At 45.3% G+C, this 18,246-nt stretch overlaps 1 protein-coding gene and 1 pseudogene across 2 annotated transcripts in view; one reads left to right on the top strand and one right to left on the bottom strand.

The window, feature by feature from the left end:
- The window catches only part of LOC106583226 (rho guanine nucleotide exchange factor 25), a 50,010-nt gene extending 39,924 nt beyond the window's left edge, over window positions 1-10,086 (top strand). For both annotated transcript variants that reach the window (XM_014167151.3, XM_014167150.3), the window contains 13 exons: window positions 1,236-1,363; window positions 1,696-1,762; window positions 1,992-2,095; window positions 2,478-2,547; window positions 3,575-3,664; window positions 4,143-4,235; window positions 4,719-4,769; window positions 5,011-5,088; window positions 5,315-5,506; window positions 5,670-5,850; window positions 6,711-6,913; window positions 7,276-7,407; window positions 8,787-10,086. In XM_014167151.3, coding sequence (XP_014022626.1) covers window positions 1,236-1,363; window positions 1,696-1,762; window positions 1,992-2,095; window positions 2,478-2,547; window positions 3,575-3,664; window positions 4,143-4,235; window positions 4,719-4,769; window positions 5,011-5,088; window positions 5,315-5,506; window positions 5,670-5,850; window positions 6,711-6,913; window positions 7,276-7,407; window positions 8,787-8,903 — 1,506 coding nt within the window. In that variant the 3' untranslated portion in view covers window positions 8,904-10,086. The remainder of the gene's footprint in view (window positions 1-1,235; window positions 1,364-1,695; window positions 1,763-1,991; window positions 2,096-2,477; window positions 2,548-3,574; window positions 3,665-4,142; window positions 4,236-4,718; window positions 4,770-5,010; window positions 5,089-5,314; window positions 5,507-5,669; window positions 5,851-6,710; window positions 6,914-7,275; window positions 7,408-8,786) is intronic.
- Window positions 10,087-11,934: 1,848 nt separating this feature from the next.
- Window positions 11,935-13,616, bottom strand: LOC106583227 (transcription factor Sp5-like; annotated as a pseudogene).
- Window positions 13,617-18,246: the final 4,630 nt, after the last annotated feature.

Below are 18,246 nucleotides of genomic sequence, written 5' to 3'. Positions count from 1 at the left end.
GGAAATGTTTTCTCAATCCCTCCCCCCTCTTAACTCTTACTGAAACTCCAGCGTTTACACCCCATGACACATTCTAACCACTGAAACGCTCCATGAGGGTCAATAAATATCTAAATCTTTAGGACTCTTATCACAGCTCTGCCATTGCCTTTACCTCCCCTTCGCGGTCAGAAGAGATGACCCTGAGCTGAGCTGCCATGAATAGGCTACCTCACTAGGTCCATCAGGAGCTCTGCGATCCCTTTAACATAGCTTAGGTACTGGTGAAAAGACCTACTGTCTGTGGGCTGCCTGGCAGTGGTAACATTAGGATACGAGGAAGCATGAGTCAGACGCGATATGGCTATCATGGACATCAGCACCCATTTGTGTGTGTGTGGCAATTCAGGATCTTGTCATGATTGGGGGTTTTGTTGAGCCTAACCAGGCCTGGATTGGTCACGAAGGAGGTGAAAGTGATGGAAGGATAACTTAACCCAGCATTAAAAACAGGTCATAGAGAGGGAACGTGAGAGAGGAAGTAGGGGGACAAGACAAGGCCAGGAGAGAGAGAGAGAAAGAGAGAGAGAGATAGAACTGGTCCATAAATTGACAATGGGGAGTGTTAGTGTAGTAGAGAGAGGGGTTGAGCGGTGGTGCAGATAAATACAGGGGTGGCTGAAGTCTTAGAAAGAGAAGATTACATTCTTATTCCTATTCAGAGATTAGCCTGTATTTGAGGTGAAGACTTATTTATTCTTTGAAATATTAATCTCTTGCTATTTCAGCCTGCTATCACCTAGGCAAGAAAGAGAGAAAGGAAAATAAATGGAAAAGTGCTTATTGCTATCAGAGTACAGGGGGTGTAGACTAAGTGTCACGGCAGGCAGTTTTTTTTCAGAGGGGATAAGTAGTGAGGAGTCTCCCTCCTGGAATAGCCTACAGGGTGCTGGAGTTGTCCTGAGGAGTCTCCCTCCTGGAACAGCCTACAGGATGCTGGAGTTGCCCTGAGGAGTCTCCCTCCTGGAACAGCCCACAGGGTGCTGGCCTTGTCTTGAGGAGTCTACCTACTTCCTCCCTCTCCTTCCCATGGACGTCTGCTTCCTGGATTAGGAGCTACCAGCCATAGGTCCAATTCATGAACTGTCTGTCGGGCCTGGACTCTATGCTTTTTTTGTATAGCAGACATATGCTTACAGTCAACAGACCTGGAGTGAATACATGTATGAGCTCACCTCTCCACCCTCTTCTTTCAGAACCAACATTATTCCACTATTCTCCCAGGAGAAGAAGATGGCTCCTCCCTGATTGATGACTCGACCAGCCAATGGTCAGCCACCATGGACAGTGAGGAGGACAGGAGGAGTGCCTTAGAGAAGAGCATGTAGGTGGTTGTGACCTCCACGTGAACCCACAATGTGTCCAGTCTTGTGGTCCCTATCCCATTAATGGACTGTCAGTTTTCCACCACAGTATAATGCAGCATCTAAGTGCTCCTGGTGCTGCAGTCATTAAGTCCCTGGTAGTGTACTATACAGGGAATATGGTGTCAGTTGGGATGTAATTCAGTATGCTGTGTCCTAATGAGAGCTAACGGTGTGATGGAAGTGCTGGCTCCACTCTGGGAGAACCCCATCCCTCACTGTGATGAGAGAAGACGCTGTTTCATGGCTGCCCTCTATTACTACAGCCAACTCATCTCTCTCTCTCTCTCAGATATGTGCTGACAGAGCTGATAGAGACAGAGAAGTTGTATGTGGACGACCTGGGCCTCATAGTAGAGGTGTGTGACAAATCGATCATGTGACATTTTTTATGCTGACCCCCTATTAGTTATTTTTGTGATATAAAGTACAGTACACCTAAAGTCTCCTTTTTTTTGTTATGCCATAGAAGTTATTATGCTATTGTCTCTACCATATTACACAATGATGACTATAGCCAGATGCCCTCCTGTGAAGTAGCAGTACTTCCTGTCCTGAGGTAGTGTGTGTGTCTTCTACTCTGCCCAGGGCTACATGGCCAGCATGGCCACTCACGGGATTCCAGAGGACATGAAGGGCAAAGACAAGATAGTGTTCGGGAACATCCACCAGATCTATGACTGGCATAAAGAGTAGGTCTCACGCTCTTGGCTAAACGTGTGTGTGTATGTGAATGTGAATACTGAGCGCTGTTTATGTGAAGAGCGTGTGTGGAGTGTGTGTGAGAGCTCACTGAGACTGGAGCATGTTCATCAGCACGTATCATATAAGTCTGATGCTCTCACACTGAATCCACATGGCTGTCAGATATTTCCTGTGTGTGTGTGTGTGTGTGTGTGTGGTCTCGGGAAAGCCTGTCAGAGCTGTTTCTCTCGCTCCTTCTGTGTTTCTGTGTGTATCTGTTTCCATGTGTATAGTTGCGTGTGTATCTGTGTGTCTCTTCCCCTCTGCCTGTGTGTGTGTAGACGAGTGTATATTGGTGTTCGACCCTCCTCTCTGCTCTGTGTGTCACAGCTATCTCCTGGGGGAGCTGGAGAAGTGTGTGTCTGAGCCCGACAGACTGGCCCAACTCTTCATCAAGCATGTGAGTCTGTGTGTGTGTGTGCATTCGTGTATGTGTTTGCATAAGTGTAACTCTTTGTTTGCGGGCGCACCATGACAACCTAGCCCCTTACATGGTCTTTGATTCTGTTTTCTTGTATTTGGAATGAAGTTCCAGGGTGTCCCTCTGTGTGTCTGGTAAGAAGTCCTGGTCTCTTCAGAGTACTACTGTGTTTACTGTCCCCGTCTCTGGTTCACTGCCATCCAGATGTGTCTTGATCGTTCAGGCTGCCTGGAGGAGAGGAGAGGCGAAAGCCAGTAGAATAATAATAAGTGCAGGCATAATTATCCTACAGGGCTTTGTGCTGTGCTACGGTCAGCTAACAGGTCCAGTTACAAAGAGCCAGTGTTCAAACGCCAGGCTGTTTGTGAAACTGCAGAACCAAATGAGCCATAATGACAGATAAATGACATTCAAAGCAAATAAACAGCTGTGTTTGTACTTAGTGCACACACACAAACACACAGACGTGCGCATACACACACACACACACACACACCACACACACACACACACACACACACACACACACAGCTGGGTTTGTGTGTGAAGGTCAGGATCTCACAGAAAAAATGAGGCCGAGTGAGAAGAGCAGGACCTTGGCAGGAAATAGTCCATGCACACATACACACATTCTTACATTATTTTCTATAGACACACGCACATACTCGCTCTCTTTCTCTCTCCCACTTCCCTGTCTCTCTCTCTCTGTTCCTTCATTAGTCCAGCAAGTTTATTAAGCAACAGTGAATTAAACGATTCTTCCCAAGCTGCCGGAACCATTTAATAAGGCAAAGTTCCTCCTCTTATTTAACAGATTTCAAAAGGGCCTGGAGGGGAAGGAGAACCGAGTCAAACAGAGGAATAAGAGGGTTAGAGCATCCATAATGGGGGAGACACTTAGCCTACACACCAACACACACACAGACCTGCTCACACACAGGGACCACAGGCGCCACCATCTGGTATAGCTCTCTCATCATCTCTGTGTTTGTTTTTGGACCTCTAGGAGCGGCGTCTCCACATGTACGTAGTGTACTGTCAGAACAAGCCCAAGTCAGAGCACATTGTCTCAGAGTATATCGAGACCTACTTCGAGGTGAGTGACTCTTCACAGTACAACTACAAGGACAGTTTAAGAGCACTTGAATCCCACTCAGGCATCATTCTAGCCCAATTCCTCTAACTCTGGTTTGGGTTGTTTGTATCTTAAGTGCTAATTCTATGTCTGTTTATGTCTGACTGACCCAAACCTGCCCTTAGTTCTGTATGTCTTCCCACTGGGCACAGACGTCAGTTCAACATCTAGTTTTGATTTACATTTGGTTGAGTTGTCAACTAACTTGAATTCAATGTGAAATCAACAAAAAAAGACGTTTTCTGAAAATCCAATCAGTTTTCCATGTTGATTGAACATCATCACATACATTTTTTGTTGTTGAAATGGCGTTGAAACAACGTTGATTCAATCCATTTTTGTTCAGTGGGTTCTGTCTGACTGACCCGAAGCTGCCCTTAGTTATGTGTGTGTCCTATGTGTGTGTTGCTATGAGGAGCTAACCTGTCTGGTTCTGTAGGAGCTGAGGCAGCAGCTGGGCCACAGACTACAACTCAACGACCTGCTCATCAAACCAGTACAGAGGATCATGAAATACCAACTACTGCTCAAGGTGTGTGTGTGTGTGTGTTTGCGTGCGCTTCTGTATGTGTACTTGTCCAAGCGCGTCGGCCTGTGTGCCTGTGTGCATATACGTGTGTGTTTGAAATCCCTCTGGAATATGGAAAAGAACTGGTATAATTAGCATGATGTCATCTAGCCCTAGCTGATTTGAGTCATCGTGTAATGGAGCTGTATTGAATGACGTGTCACTGGAAGAGATGAAGAGAAAGAAAGGCAGGAAGAAAGACAAATTGTGAGTGACTGGAGAATAAGCAGCCTGCCCCCCCAGCATTGTGGGAGCTTTTACTGTGATTTAGAGATGAATGTTGAAAGCTTTTGTCCCAAGAGTCCCAAGTCCTCTTATCAGCTCCCTCATCTCACTGTGGATAATATGTCGCTCTTACATGATGAAACACAAGATACACTACAGTCCCATTTTGTTCAGAAATCCCTCTGAAACATTCAGTAACTATTCTCTGATTGGCTCCCTCAGGACTTCCTGAAGTACTACACCAAAGCAGGAAGGGATACCTCAGAGCTGGAGGTGAGAGTTCTCCCAAAACCATGGTACAAACAGTCATGGTCAAAACATTTCCAACACTTACTTGTGATATTACTGTGAACTGCACACAGAGTTCTCTCTCATGTACACAGCTCTGTTGGAGAACGAGAAAAAAAATACTGTTTTAAGTTGCAAACCATAATTCTCTCTCCCCCCCCTCCCTCTCTCTTCCCCCCCCTCTCCCCCTCTCTCTCCCCCCTCTCTACCCTCCCTCCACACACAGAGAGCGGTGGAGGTGATGTGTTTCGTGCCCAAGCGCTGTAATGATATGATGAATGTGGGCAGGCTGCAGGGCTTTGAGGTGAGATATCAGACACCAGACGCTGTTTTCTAGTACAGTTGGCAAGCATGTATGAGATTACTGAAAACAGGTGGAAACCAGTTTGATATCACTTGTCAAACAAAAACATTATACATGATGAGTACAGAAAAGTATGTAAATGTATTCACTCACTACTGTAAGTCGCTCTGGATAAGAGTGTCTGCTATATGACTCAAATGAGTGTTTTTCTTTCTTTCTCTCTCAGGGGAAGATCACAGCCCAGGGGAAGCTGCTCCAGCAGGACACCTTTACAGTCAGTGAGCAGGACAGCAGCTTCCTGTCTCGTGCCAAGGAGAGGCGTGTCTTCCTGTTTGAACAGCTGGTCATTATCAGTGAGCCAATCGACAGGAAGAAAGGCTTCTCTCTGCCAGGGTACACATTTAAAAACAGCATCAAGGTAAGAATGACGGAGTACTGTGTGTGTTTGTGTTTCTGGGCGCGCGCGTGTGTGTGTGTGTGTGTGTGTGTGTGTGTGTGTGTGTGTGTGTGTGTGTGTGTGTGTGTGTGTGTGTGTGTGTGTGTGTGTGTGTGTGTGTGACCCTTGTCTCTCTCTACTGCAGCTCAGTTGTCTGGGTGTGGAGGACCACTGTGAGGAGGACCCATGTCGTCTGGTGCTGACGTCCCGCGGGCCCGATGGGAGCGTGACGCGCTTCGTCCTACAGGCATCGTCCCCTGAGACGCGGAGGGCCTGGGTCAACGACCTGGTCCAGATCCTGGAGACACAGAGGAACTTCCTCAACGGTACTGCTGCTGACAGCTGGACCCAGGGCCACATACATCATGTGTTCCAAATGACATCCTATTCCCTATTTAGTGTACTACTTTTTTCTCTGATGTTTACACAAGTATACAAAACATTTCCATGACATAGACTGACCGGGTGAATCCAGGTAAAAGCTAGGACCCCTTATTGAAGTCACTTGTTCAATCCACTTCAATCGGTGTAGATGAAGGGGAGGAGACCGGTTAAAGATGGATTTTAAAGCCTTGAGACAAGTGAGACATGGATTGTGTGTCTGCCATTCAGAGAGTGAATGGGCAAGAAAAACTATTGAAGTGCCTTTGAACGGGGTATGGTAGTAGGTGCCAGGCGCACTGGTTTGAGTGTGCCAAGAACTGCAACACTACTTGGTTTTTCACACTCAACAGTTTCCTGTGTGCATCAAGAATGGTCCACCACCCAAAGGACATCAAGCAAACTTGACACAACTGTGGGAAGCATTGGAGTCAACACGGGCCAGCATCCCTGTGGAACCCTTTCAACACCTTGTAGAGTCCATGGCTCGACGAATTGAGGCTGTTCTGAGGGCAAAAGGGGGTGCAGCTCAATATTAGGAAGGTGTTCCTAATGTTTTGTACACTCAGTGCATGTTTGAAAATATGATGAAACATTTCAGGATATTTTTAAGCTGTGTTTATTAAGTATTTGCAATAGGGGAGCAACACTGTATCAATTGACTGATTCTGTCGTATATGGATACATTTATAGACGCTCAATAAACAAATGAATAGTACCATTTGTTAAGCATCAACTGCATGATTGTATCTCACTTCTCCCTACAACTAACCTCCTGTCCTCCCCCATCTCCTGTGGTCCATAGCTCTCCAGTCTCCTATAGAGTACCAGCGCAGGGAGTCCAACAGCCTGGGACGAGCCATGAGGGCGCCCGTGGCAACGACCTCTGGCCTGCGACCCCACTCCTCGGCCTCCATTGACCGCCACCGGCTACCTTACCTGCACTCCTACAACACCTCTCTGCCCTCCCTGCACCTGCCCAGCCAGGGACCCACTGCAGACACACAGGTAGGCACTAATAATAGTAGGGAACCGAAGCCCTATTGAATAGGGTGCCATTTGGGAGGCTGACCACAGAAAGTGAAGATACAATAGTGTCAGTAGCCACTGGTAAGAATATATTCCTTCCCTGTGGCTCAGTTGGTAGAGCATGGTGTTTGCAATGCCAGGGTTGTGGGTTCGATTCCCACGGGGGGCCAGTACAAAAAAAAGAAATAATGTATGAAATGTATGCATTCACTACTGTAAGTCAATCTGGATAAGAGCGTCTGCTAAATGACTAAAGTGTAAATATTTAATCTAATTACCTAATTATTTATCTCTCTCCATGTCTGTCTTTCTCTTACTCACCCCTCTTTTTTCTCTTTCAGTCCCCACTGTACCTTAGCCCTGCAACACCCCGTCCCTCTCACCTCCCTCTGAAGCTCAGCTTGTCCCATGAGGCCAGGCACTGCCAGGGGGTGTCCAACGGCCTGTGCCCCCCTACCCAGCACAGCTTACAGGTATTCAACCACACTACAGAGAAATACAATAAGAACCCACTGACTCCAACACTCGTAGTATAGCAGTGATATACTGCTATCCACATTGACAAAATCCTATTTCTACAGAAATATAATCAAAGCATGATTTACATTACGGGAAAGTCTGAGTTAACTTAGGACTCACTGCCATTTGGGCTCCTGAGTGGCGCAGCGGTCGAAGGCTAGAGTTGTCACTAAAAACCCTGGTTCGATTCCAACTGGCTGTGATTGGGAGTCCCATAGGGCAGCGCACAATTGGCCCAGTGTTGCTGGGGTAGGCCGTCAGTGTAAATAAGAATTTGTTCTTAACTGACTTGCCTAGTTAAATAAAAAAATGTGCCGGATATCTGTCATTAAACTCTCTCATCACTACAGATCAGTGACTAGTTTAGTTTATAAATAGCTGTGAACTCAGCTCTTCCCCAGGTTCTTTACTGTTTTATCATATTATTCCCCTGGCCATTGGCCCGGGTTGTCGTGGTTGCCAGTGCTAGAGGGAAATGACTGGGCCAGTCCTATCCTCTGTCCGAATGGAGATATCCTGTTGTTGTTCCCAGCTGGGGTTACACTACTAACGGCACCCTGGCTGGCTGTCATATTGATCTATGGTCAGTTCCTAGAAATACTATAGAAACCATAAAGATAAAGATTGCTGTCAAGTCCCGCTGATCCCAAGTCAGAAAACTCTGAGGTTGACTTCATCTTCAGCAGACAATCTGATCCTTAGTCAGTTTTGGATAGGCTCAGGGGTTAAAAACATTCCTTTGTCCCAATGTTCTCCAGTCAGTTGCCAGGGATAACTAGCCCAGTGCCCTTACTGGTGGTTTATCTTATTTAGCCAGACTCTCCCCATTAAAATGAGGAAATGGGTTTGATTTCAGGGCTCTTATCAGAGGCTTGTCATGCATGTTTCCACACTTCATTTAGTTCCTCAACTCTTTCTCTCTGGTAGATGCAGACAGGGGGATAGGGAACTTTTGGGGCCTTTGGAAAAAAAAAGTGTAGTCCTGTCACTGGGTTGACGGCCTATCCCAGCCAAACCCGGATGACGCTGGGCCAAATTGTGCACCGCCCTATGGGACTCCCAATCACAGCCGGACGTGATGCAGGCTGGATATGAACCAGGAACTGCAGTGACAGCTCTTGCACTGAGATACAGTGCCTTAGACCGCAGCACCACTCGGGAGCAGATACATACTTACATTTGGAATATGACTCAGACTGCACAGATGTACAAACGGATTATGTAATAAAGGCTTTGATATAAAAGTTGACATATTAGGCCTCTTGGCCCAGGTATGACTCCACTATGTGTATGTAACTGAACACGCTGCCTCTGTCTACTCTGGTCTTCTCAGGGGGGTACTGACTGTTACCATGGAGCCATGCCGGGGGAGGGAGGGGCTTACGCATCACATCGCCCAGGCAACCTGGATCAGCTAACTGAACTCTCTCTGCATGAGCATGAGTGCTGATAACCTGTGATAACCTTTGACTTCACAGCCTGAATGAAGGGGTGTAGGGTGAAGTTGCCCCTAGACGCTGATCTTAGGTCAGTTTAGAATTTCCCCCAGGTTAGGTTTGGGGGATGAGGAAGCTGATCCTAGATCTGTACCTAGTGTAACCTTCACTCCAGAGCGAATGAGGGGGCAGGCTGATAGAGCCCTGGTTAACCTGGCTCCACTCCACTTAGGACAGGCAGGGGGCCTGGGGCGGGGTTAGTTCAGACAGGTTCACTAGCACAACTCTTGTGATTACCCTAATAACATATTACGATTACTATGGTATCTCTAGCTTCTAATTAGGATTTTTTTGTTGGTATTTCTGTTATCGTATTACATTTTCTACTATTTTGTAACCTGTACTTACTATTGGGATGCGAGAAGTGAAGCAGAAATGCAGCCCTCTGGTGTTTCTGTGAGAGAAAAGGAAAAGTAACCAATGGTCTCTGTGTGTGTGTGCATGTTGGTATGCGTGTGACTGGTGGAATGCATCTGCATTGCAACGGTTCCTATTCACACTGGAAACCGTTTCTACAGCATCACTCATATGGTGACATTCTTAACACCATTTGTTTTCATATAGAAATAGACATTTGGGAACTACCACTTAAGTCGCCAGCCCTTTCCTGTTGCTTTTTCTTAAACACGGGGACCATATTACCTTTATGCTACTGCTACGTGTGACAGCTTTTATCACTTTGCACAACAAGGAAAGTAAAACAGCAGTGGGGAGGTAATGCCATATCTATTCTCTGTCCTTCTTCCTAAATAGCTATCCTCCTATTCTGAATTCATCCTCACCATTTCATAAAGCAGCCTTTGGGTCAAGAGTGTTGACATTGTGGGCTGGAGATATATTTGAGCTTGATTGTGGGACTGAATTTGTCCAGGGCTTGAGCAGTCATGATTGTCTAGTCTATCCATTATTACTGTGTTGCTCGGTATGCATACTTTTCCTTCATTTAAGGGGCCACTTTAACCCTGCCATTGTTCCAACGTTATCTGAAGAAAACACACGTAAACCCATACAAAGCCCACTGTAAACTCTGGAGAGAGGGGAAAGGGGAACACGGATAGAGGGCGTGCTCATCTGTCAGTGTCATGAATGGAAATAATCTGCTGTGGGATCATAATAAAAAAACTTTCTGAAACACTGCTGCTGTTTCTCCCCATCATACTTCTGGTCATGTTACGTTATAAGACTGCCAAAAAGAAACTGATAGTGAGATGACTTAAATATCCTGGAAATTCCCAGAATGACCATTTCCTTCACAAAGCCAACACTAACTGTTGCCTTTGTGAGATGAATACTTCCACCACACAGGAACAATAAAAAAGTGAACAATAGCACCGCTAAGCAAGAGTAATTCAATTTATTCAGTATAAGACTAAACAATAACATTTCACATCCACTGGTGATTTGTTTAATGTGCATGCGGTTCATTTTGCCTACCTAACAGGCTTTGGGAGGGTATTGGAAAAATACTACAGGTATTTAGCTTCCTCAAATGGTGAGTTGAGGGACAACTTTAAATGCTCAAAATAGGGCGCTTGGTGATAGATGTCTACCTGATGATAGAAGATGCTCACGCACATGTTCAAATATGCTGTCAACAGTAATTGACAACAGTTGACAAAATGGCTAAACAATCATTTGAGTTATCATTACTTGTCACGTTGTAGAAGTGATTGGAGACAGGCGCAGGAATACGTAATAGGGGGTTTCAATACTCCACCCAAAATACAACATGCCATGAAGAGGAACGGGGACGAATCCCAAAACAAACACGTATACAAAAACACAGGGATGTAACCCAAACTAAAGAGCGAGGTACAACCTCTAATAAATACACGGGATGAGACCCGTAATAACAATGCACAGGACGAGACCCGTAATAACGAGTTCACAAAACACGCAGTGCAAAAGCCAAAACAAAGTACAGGTACTCACAAGAACAACGGACCTGGGAACAATAACCGAACAAAACAATGGTGAACAGAGGGCACATATATACAATTACTAATCAGGGGGAATGGGAACCAGGTGAGCGTAATGAAACAGTCCAGCGATGCCTAGAGTCCGGTGAAGTAGACCTCAGAAGCTGGTGCATGGAATGACCAGCAGTACCGAGGGAATCCGTGACATTACTGAAAGTGTTCAGGCTTTTATTGTTTTACTTGAATGAAACCAAGCTCAAACAGTTTGTTTTACTCAAACATAGTTTTGATTATTTCTGATTTTATACTCATGTAATGTAGATCAGTGTTAATTGAATCACACTATTATTTTGGCTTTCTGACAACCAAATTACAACTAACGTCAGTTATCCTGTGCATCATGCTAAATTGACTAATATATCTAATTAATTTACAATACATTGTATTATATCAATACAAATGTCCCAAAAATACACAGTTAAGAAATAAGGCCAATAAACCGTTACTTTTTACTTATCCAAAATAGAATTTGGTCCTTAATTAGTACAATACATTCTAGTGTGGTGTTATTGAAAACCATAACACCGCATTCAGATATTCTCTACTGGCAGACTGAATGAAAATAGCCATTGTAAACAGCATTACAGCATTATTTCCAAAATTATTTATATTCTGACTTCCTCCCTGATGTCTTTGGTCCCTCTCTGAGACCAGTTATCTCCATTAGAGTTCCATGAGAAAGGAATATTCAACCACCACAACTCTTCTGCTTTTATTGCCAATGTCCACACAGGCAGTCATGCTGAACAGAACAGCCTCTGAAGATCACAGGCCTCCTGCTGGCGGCCCAGTGACAATGCTGGCTACAATGACCATGACAAACATGTTGTCATGACAATGGTTTGATGGTGTAAAGGTTTGTGTGTTTGTAAGAAGTCTCTTTCTCCAGAGAAAGGCCATTGGTCTGCCCTTGACTCTGTCTCCACACTGGCCCTTCTGTGTTTCTGCTCTTTCTGAGGTTCTCATGGCCTGAACTCCACACACACAGAGACAGGAGCTGGGGTTCTCAATAAAACACACCAGACTGACTGCGAGTCACTTGGCTTTTGGTATTTTCTCTACTCCTTCTTGATGTTCCTGGCTGGTCCTCTGGTGCCACCCTGTGGCTGTGGAGCCTCCTGTTGGGTGTCGTGGCTGTCGTGGCCCCTCCCCCCTGGTGGGTCTTCTCGTGTTTTGCCAGGTGGTCGCTCCGCATGAACCTCTTCCCACACGTCTGTCAGCCGAAGCGCTTTTCCCCAGTATGTGTGCGCAGGTGCCTCTGCAGCTCATCTGAGCGTGTGAAGTTCTTCCCGCAGAAGATCCAGCTGCAGATGAAAGGTCGCTCCACGGCATGCCAGCGCAGATGGGCCTTCAGGTGGGAGGTCTTCTTGTACACCTTGCCACACTCGGGCAAGTGGCAGATGTAGAGCCTCCTCTGGCCTGGTTCCTCAGCGTTAGCTGGAGCCCCTGTGCCCCCAGAGGAGGCCAGGCAGTTGGGGCACTTGCAGCGCCTGCAGCAGCGTGTGGAGCCCAGCAGGCACTTGGAGGAGCCTTGGAGGAGGGCTGCAATCTGAGGCTGGTTCCCCAACACCAGCTGTCTGTCCAGGGCAAAGGGGTGAGGGTGGTGATGGTGGCTCTGGCCATGAGGTTGCTGATGACCATGGGGGCTGCTGGTGGTCTGGGGTAATATCCACCACTGCTGACCTTCCTCTGTATGCCGACCAGGGTGGTGGGGGTGTCTTGCTGTGGAACCTTGGAGGAAGTTAGGAAAGTTCTCCCCCATAACATTGTGCTGGGGGTGGAAGAATGGAGTATGAGAGCTAACCTGGACCTGAGGAGCGAGCATCTTCACTGGGGGGAGCTCAAAGGCGTAGGCAGCCGGGGTGGAGGAGGCCTCAGCAGGAGGGGTGAGAGGCAGCTCATGGAGGTGGTGGTGCTGGTGGGGATGAAGGTCCAGTCCGCTCTGGACGTGTCCAGGAAAATGTAGTTTTGGCACTGTCAGAGTTGCCACCTGTTGGACCCCTAGACTGGAGGTCTGGGCCACTTCATTGCCCAATAGCTGGAGCATCCCAGTCATGGAGCTCATGGTCCCTTCATAGGATGAGTGTGGCCGTTCCTGCCCCAGTCCACTGCCCCCCAGCCGGGCTTGGCCACAGGGTCGGGCCAGGAAGGAGGAGAGGGGATGGGGCCCGTTCTCAGGAGAGGAGCTGGGTGTGCGGTCCTATGGGGTATAGAGAGAATGGATGTTAGACATGCTGTACACTATTGAATTGGATATTCCTGAGCAAAAACCACATACAAAATCAAGATATTATAGTGATAACACAGAACTTAGACCTTCTTTCTAATGTGATAATATAGAGAAACTATAGAACAGTGGTGACCTTTTACTGTGGACTTCTACATCTCTATTTCTAAAATATGTGTTATAATTGTATTGATGTAGTCAATGTATTTAATTAACTAAAATAGAGTAAATATTTTAAGGTAAAATACTGCTTCTAACAAATTAATCCAGACGAATTCCTATAAATATATTGGGAGAAAATGTATCAACAATTGCACTTGACAATTTCAAAATGTACTCTAAAGAAGGCTAACACTGAAATGACTCTCCCATACCAAATTCCACTAAAAACAATTCCAACTGATTTTCCTCACCTGTAAGAAAGGGTTTAGAAAGTGGTCGGTCCCCGGAAAAGCGGCCATGACTTTTGCGTGCTTCTGCGGCCAACTTAGTTTTTTAACTGGTCTCAGCACAAAGTCAGTCTAATTTTCTGAAGAAAAAAAAAAAACTTCATAACGTGTTTTATATTGTTGTGAAGAAATAAAAGTGGATTAAAAAAATGGATTGTAGAAATTATTAATTCCAAAATACGGGCTTCGGCTGTATCCCTTCTGCATCCTTGTCTTCACTGATTGCCTCGAACGCTATGACTGGATATCCTTTGAAGTGTGCGGTGAACCAATCGACACATTCTTGGCAGCATCTCGTTTTGGAGAGATTTCACAGTACAGATAAAGTAAGAACCGTCTGTGTGTGCGCGCATGTGTGTCAATGAGAGGGCTAGATTAATCTCGCCCGGGCGCCAGTGTTGGCGTGTTTTGCATTGGCTGAAAGTTAAATTGATTGCATTCGATTTGGAACCGGGCTGCCTCCCGGGCTAGAGCCAAGCGCCCTGTTAAAAGTCCACGGCGAAGTCGGCTCAAAACAAAAGTGACGTAATTAAGCACTTGCAGTAACATAAATAGTAGGATTCTGTGTTTTCTCATCCAAAGGTGATTGGTTTTGATATTAGGCCTAAACGCTTTATCTGCCTTGCCAATGCATTTTTTTTATTTTTTTATTATAACATTTATTTTATGGAAAAGAGCTGGGCGATGCACCATGCTGCCCGGTTGACAAAATGTTCGATTACTATTTGATTTGAGAATGGCGCTCATTTCTCCCGATTACTTGACCGGCCTTTGCCTGGTCCCCTGCAGCTCAGCATAATCGAATCCGCCCAGTGAGTGACAGAAAGAGAGGAGGGGCGAGGGACATAGACATTTACTATATGGTTAACCTGAATAATTTACCCTTACAAAAAAATATTGCAGTTTTGAAACTGCATTAAAAGTGCAGTAACTGCAGTACACTGTGGTATTTTGGATGCAGTAATTGCAGAATAACTGCAGCTTACTGCAGTTATACTGTCCACTAACTGCAGTTACACTGCAAAATTACTACAGTAAAAAAAAAAACAGTGTTATTTTGGATGCGTATTTGCAGCATATAGTATATAGGCTACAGTAGTGTAGGCTATATGAACATCTGGGAGAATGTTTTTTCTTTGTGCCGAATTAGCCTGATTTCACTAATGGCCAAATATCCACAATTTGTCTTTTTATGATAGGTGGTCTACTACTATTTCATTGCAAGTATTTGGAAATTTGTTGAGCTGGTGGTTACATTTTGTTGTTGTTTCTTTCTTCATTCTGTATAATAATCCAAGATCAAAGCGCCCCAATACCGTCTGAAAATCAATCAAACGGATGGTTTTGGAAGATCTCCCTCCACGGGTTCAAGTGAAGGCCATATCTAATCTTATTGCAAATGCAGACACAACAGTTTGCAGCGGTGACCGTTTTCCCTCTTCAAAGAGCTCTCCAAGAGGTGTCAAGTGATATTTGCATAGCAACAAATAACAATCCCGTCCCATCCAAATCTCAATGACGACCAACAGGACATTTGTCTTTTGCATTTAATTTCAAACTAATGATGTTGTCACTGTTAAATCAATGATGGACTCTTGTTCATTTTGATTGTGTCTCTATTCTGTCATTTTTATACATTTTCTTTCCTTACTAGTTAACCATGACACCATATTTCACTCAGGAGTCAATAACCATTGTGAAGTTATTTGTCAATTGTATTCATCCATATCTCTTTTCCCTGCATTTCAGTTTAAATATGTATCCATAGAAATTAAATGGACAATGGACATTTCATTTTAATGGATTTATAAGGTATAAGGTTTGCTTCATCTTTCAGTCATGTCTCCATGACATCCCATCATACATCTATATTTGCACCAAGGACTGTGACATCTGTTATGACAAAATGTATCATAACAAATGTGAGGGACAGGCTCTCCCTGTGCCAATAAACCTACAGAGCAATTAGGCTATTAGCTGTTAAAGACAAATGAGGGTCAGTTAAGAGGCCATGATGTTATATGTTAAGTGTTATATGTCTTATATGCCCATAACTGCTGTTGGAAAACATGATTGTTTTGATCCTAAAGTTTTTTTTTGTTACCTGTAACACACCAAAAATGGAGTTGAAAATATTTTGGCAGATTACGTTTGTCAGGAATTTTTCACATTGGAATATAGAAATGAAATGTAATAGAAAATGTTGTAAATTCTGTTAAGAGGTTATTGTACAATGTAAGTATTTTTTTCACATCTGAAGCTATGGATGAATCCCCCCTGAATCTCCCTGCGCTCCAGCTCTCCCTTGGTTCCAGAGGCACGGCAGGGAGAGGTCCCAGGGATCACTAGAACAGGCTAGGTGGAGAGGTAGCGCATCACATCAACAAACAGTCTTTCATACCTTTCTCTCTGGCATTAATGAGAGAGAGGCCTTAACTGAAATATTGACGCTCCCTCAGTTGGCACCTCCAACGTGATCATTTGATTAATGTAATGAGTGAATGAGTGAAGGAGCATGCGGTTTTGTGGTTTCTTCTGGTTTGTGTTGGAAACCCTCTAGCACTGCCCACTGTCCAAATCAAATCACATTTGTATTTGTCACATGCTCTTTAAACAACATGTGTAGACTAACATTGAAATGCTTACTTATGGGCACATTCCCAACAATGCAGAGAGAAAGAAAATAGAGAAATAATAGAAAAGTAATAACACATAATAATAAAATTCATAATAAATACGCAATGAGTAACGATAACTTGGCTATATATCATTTTTTAATTAAACCTTTATTTAACTAGGCAAGTCAGTTAAGAACAAATTATTATTTACAATGACAGTCTACTTGTAAAGCCCCCTCCCGACCAAACCCCCCCCTGACCTGGACGACGCTGGGCCAATTGTGCTTCACCCTATGTGATTCCTGATCTTGGCCAGTTGTGATACAGCCCAGGATCGAACCTGGGTCTGTATTGACACCTCTACCACTGCAATGCCGTGCCTTTGACCATTGCGCCACTCAGGAGGCCAAACATGGGGTACCGGTACTGAGTCGATGTGCAGGGGTATGGGGTAATTGAGGTATATATGTACATATAACTAGGAATAAAGTGACTAGTCAACAGGACAGATAATAAACAGTAGCAACACCATAAGTGATGAGTCAAAAAAGTTAGTGCTGAAAGGGTCAATGCGGATAGTCCAGGTAGCTATTTGGTTAACTATTTAACTAACTATTTAGCAGTCTAATGGCTTGTGGGTAGAAGCTGTTCAGGGTCCTGTTGGTTCTAGACTTGGTGCATTGGTACCGCTTGCCGTGCAGTAGCAGAGAGAACAGTCAATTACTTGGGTGGCTGGAGTCTTTGACAATTTTTAGGGCCTTCCTCTGACACCGCCTTGTATAGAGGTCCTGGATGGCAGGGAGCTCGGCCCCAGTGATGTACTGGGCCATACGCATTACCCTTTGTAGCGCCTTGCGATAGGATGCCAAGCAGTTGCCATACCAAGCGCTGATGCAGCCAGTGAAGATTCTCTCAATGGTGCTGCTGTATAACTTTTTAAGGATCTGAGGGCCTCCTGAGGGGGACCATGATAGATTCTTAGTGATGTGTACACCAAGGAACTTAAACCTCTCGACCTGCTCCACTACAGCCCAGTCGATGTGAATGGGGGTGTGCTCAGCCCTTCGTTTCCTGCAGTCCACGATCAGCTCCTTTGTCTTGCTGATGTTGAGGGAGAGGTTGTTGTTCTGGCACCACAAAGCCAGGTCTCTGACCTCCTCCCTATAGGCTGTCTCATTGTCGTCGGTGATCAGGCCTACCAGCGTTGTGTCATCAGCAAACTTAATGATTGTGTCGGAGTCGTGCACAGCCACACAATCGTGGGTGAACAGGGGAAACAGGAGGGGACTAAGAACGCATGCCTGAGGGGCTGCCGTGTTGAGGGTCACCGTGGCGAATGTGCTGTTGCCTACCCTTAGCACCTGGGGTCAGGAAGTCTATGATCCAGTTGCAGAGGGAGGTGTCCAGTCCCAGGGTCCTTAGCTTAGTGATGAGCTTGGATGGCACTATGGTGTTGAACACAGAGCTGTAGTCAATTAACAACATTCTCACATAGGTGTTCCTCTTGTCCAGGTGGGAAAGGGAAGTGTGGAGTGCAATCGAGATTGCGTCATCTGTGGATCTGTTGGGGTGGTATGCGAATTGGAGTGGGTCCAGGGTGTCTAGGATGATGATGTGAATCATGACCAGCCTTTCAAAGCATTTCATGGCTACAGATTTGAGTGCTACAGGGCGATAGTCATTTAGATAGGTTACATTGGCATTCTTGGGCACAGGGACTATGGTGGTCTGCTTGAAACATGTAGATATTACAGACTGGGTCAAGGAGAGGTTGAACATTTCACTGAAGACACTTGGCAGCTGGTCAGCGCATGCTCTGAGTATGCGTCCTGGTAATGCGTCTGCCTTGTGAATGTTAACCTGTTTAAAGGTTTTATTCACATCGGCTACAGAAAGCATGATCACGCTGTCATCCAGAACAGCTGGTTCTGTCATGCATGGTTCAGTGTTGCTTGCCTCGAAGCAAGCATAAAAGGCTTTTAGCTAGCCTGGTCGGCTTGCATCACTGGGCAACTCGCGGCTGG

This window comes from Salmo salar, chromosome 22 (genome assembly GCF_965601325.2).
Source record: "Salmo salar chromosome 22, fSalSal1, whole genome shotgun sequence".
NCBI classification, from domain to species: Eukaryota; Metazoa; Chordata; class Actinopteri; order Salmoniformes; family Salmonidae; genus Salmo; species Salmo salar.
Note: the sequence above shows the minus strand (reverse complement) of the source record. Positions and strands in the feature narration are given on the sequence as shown.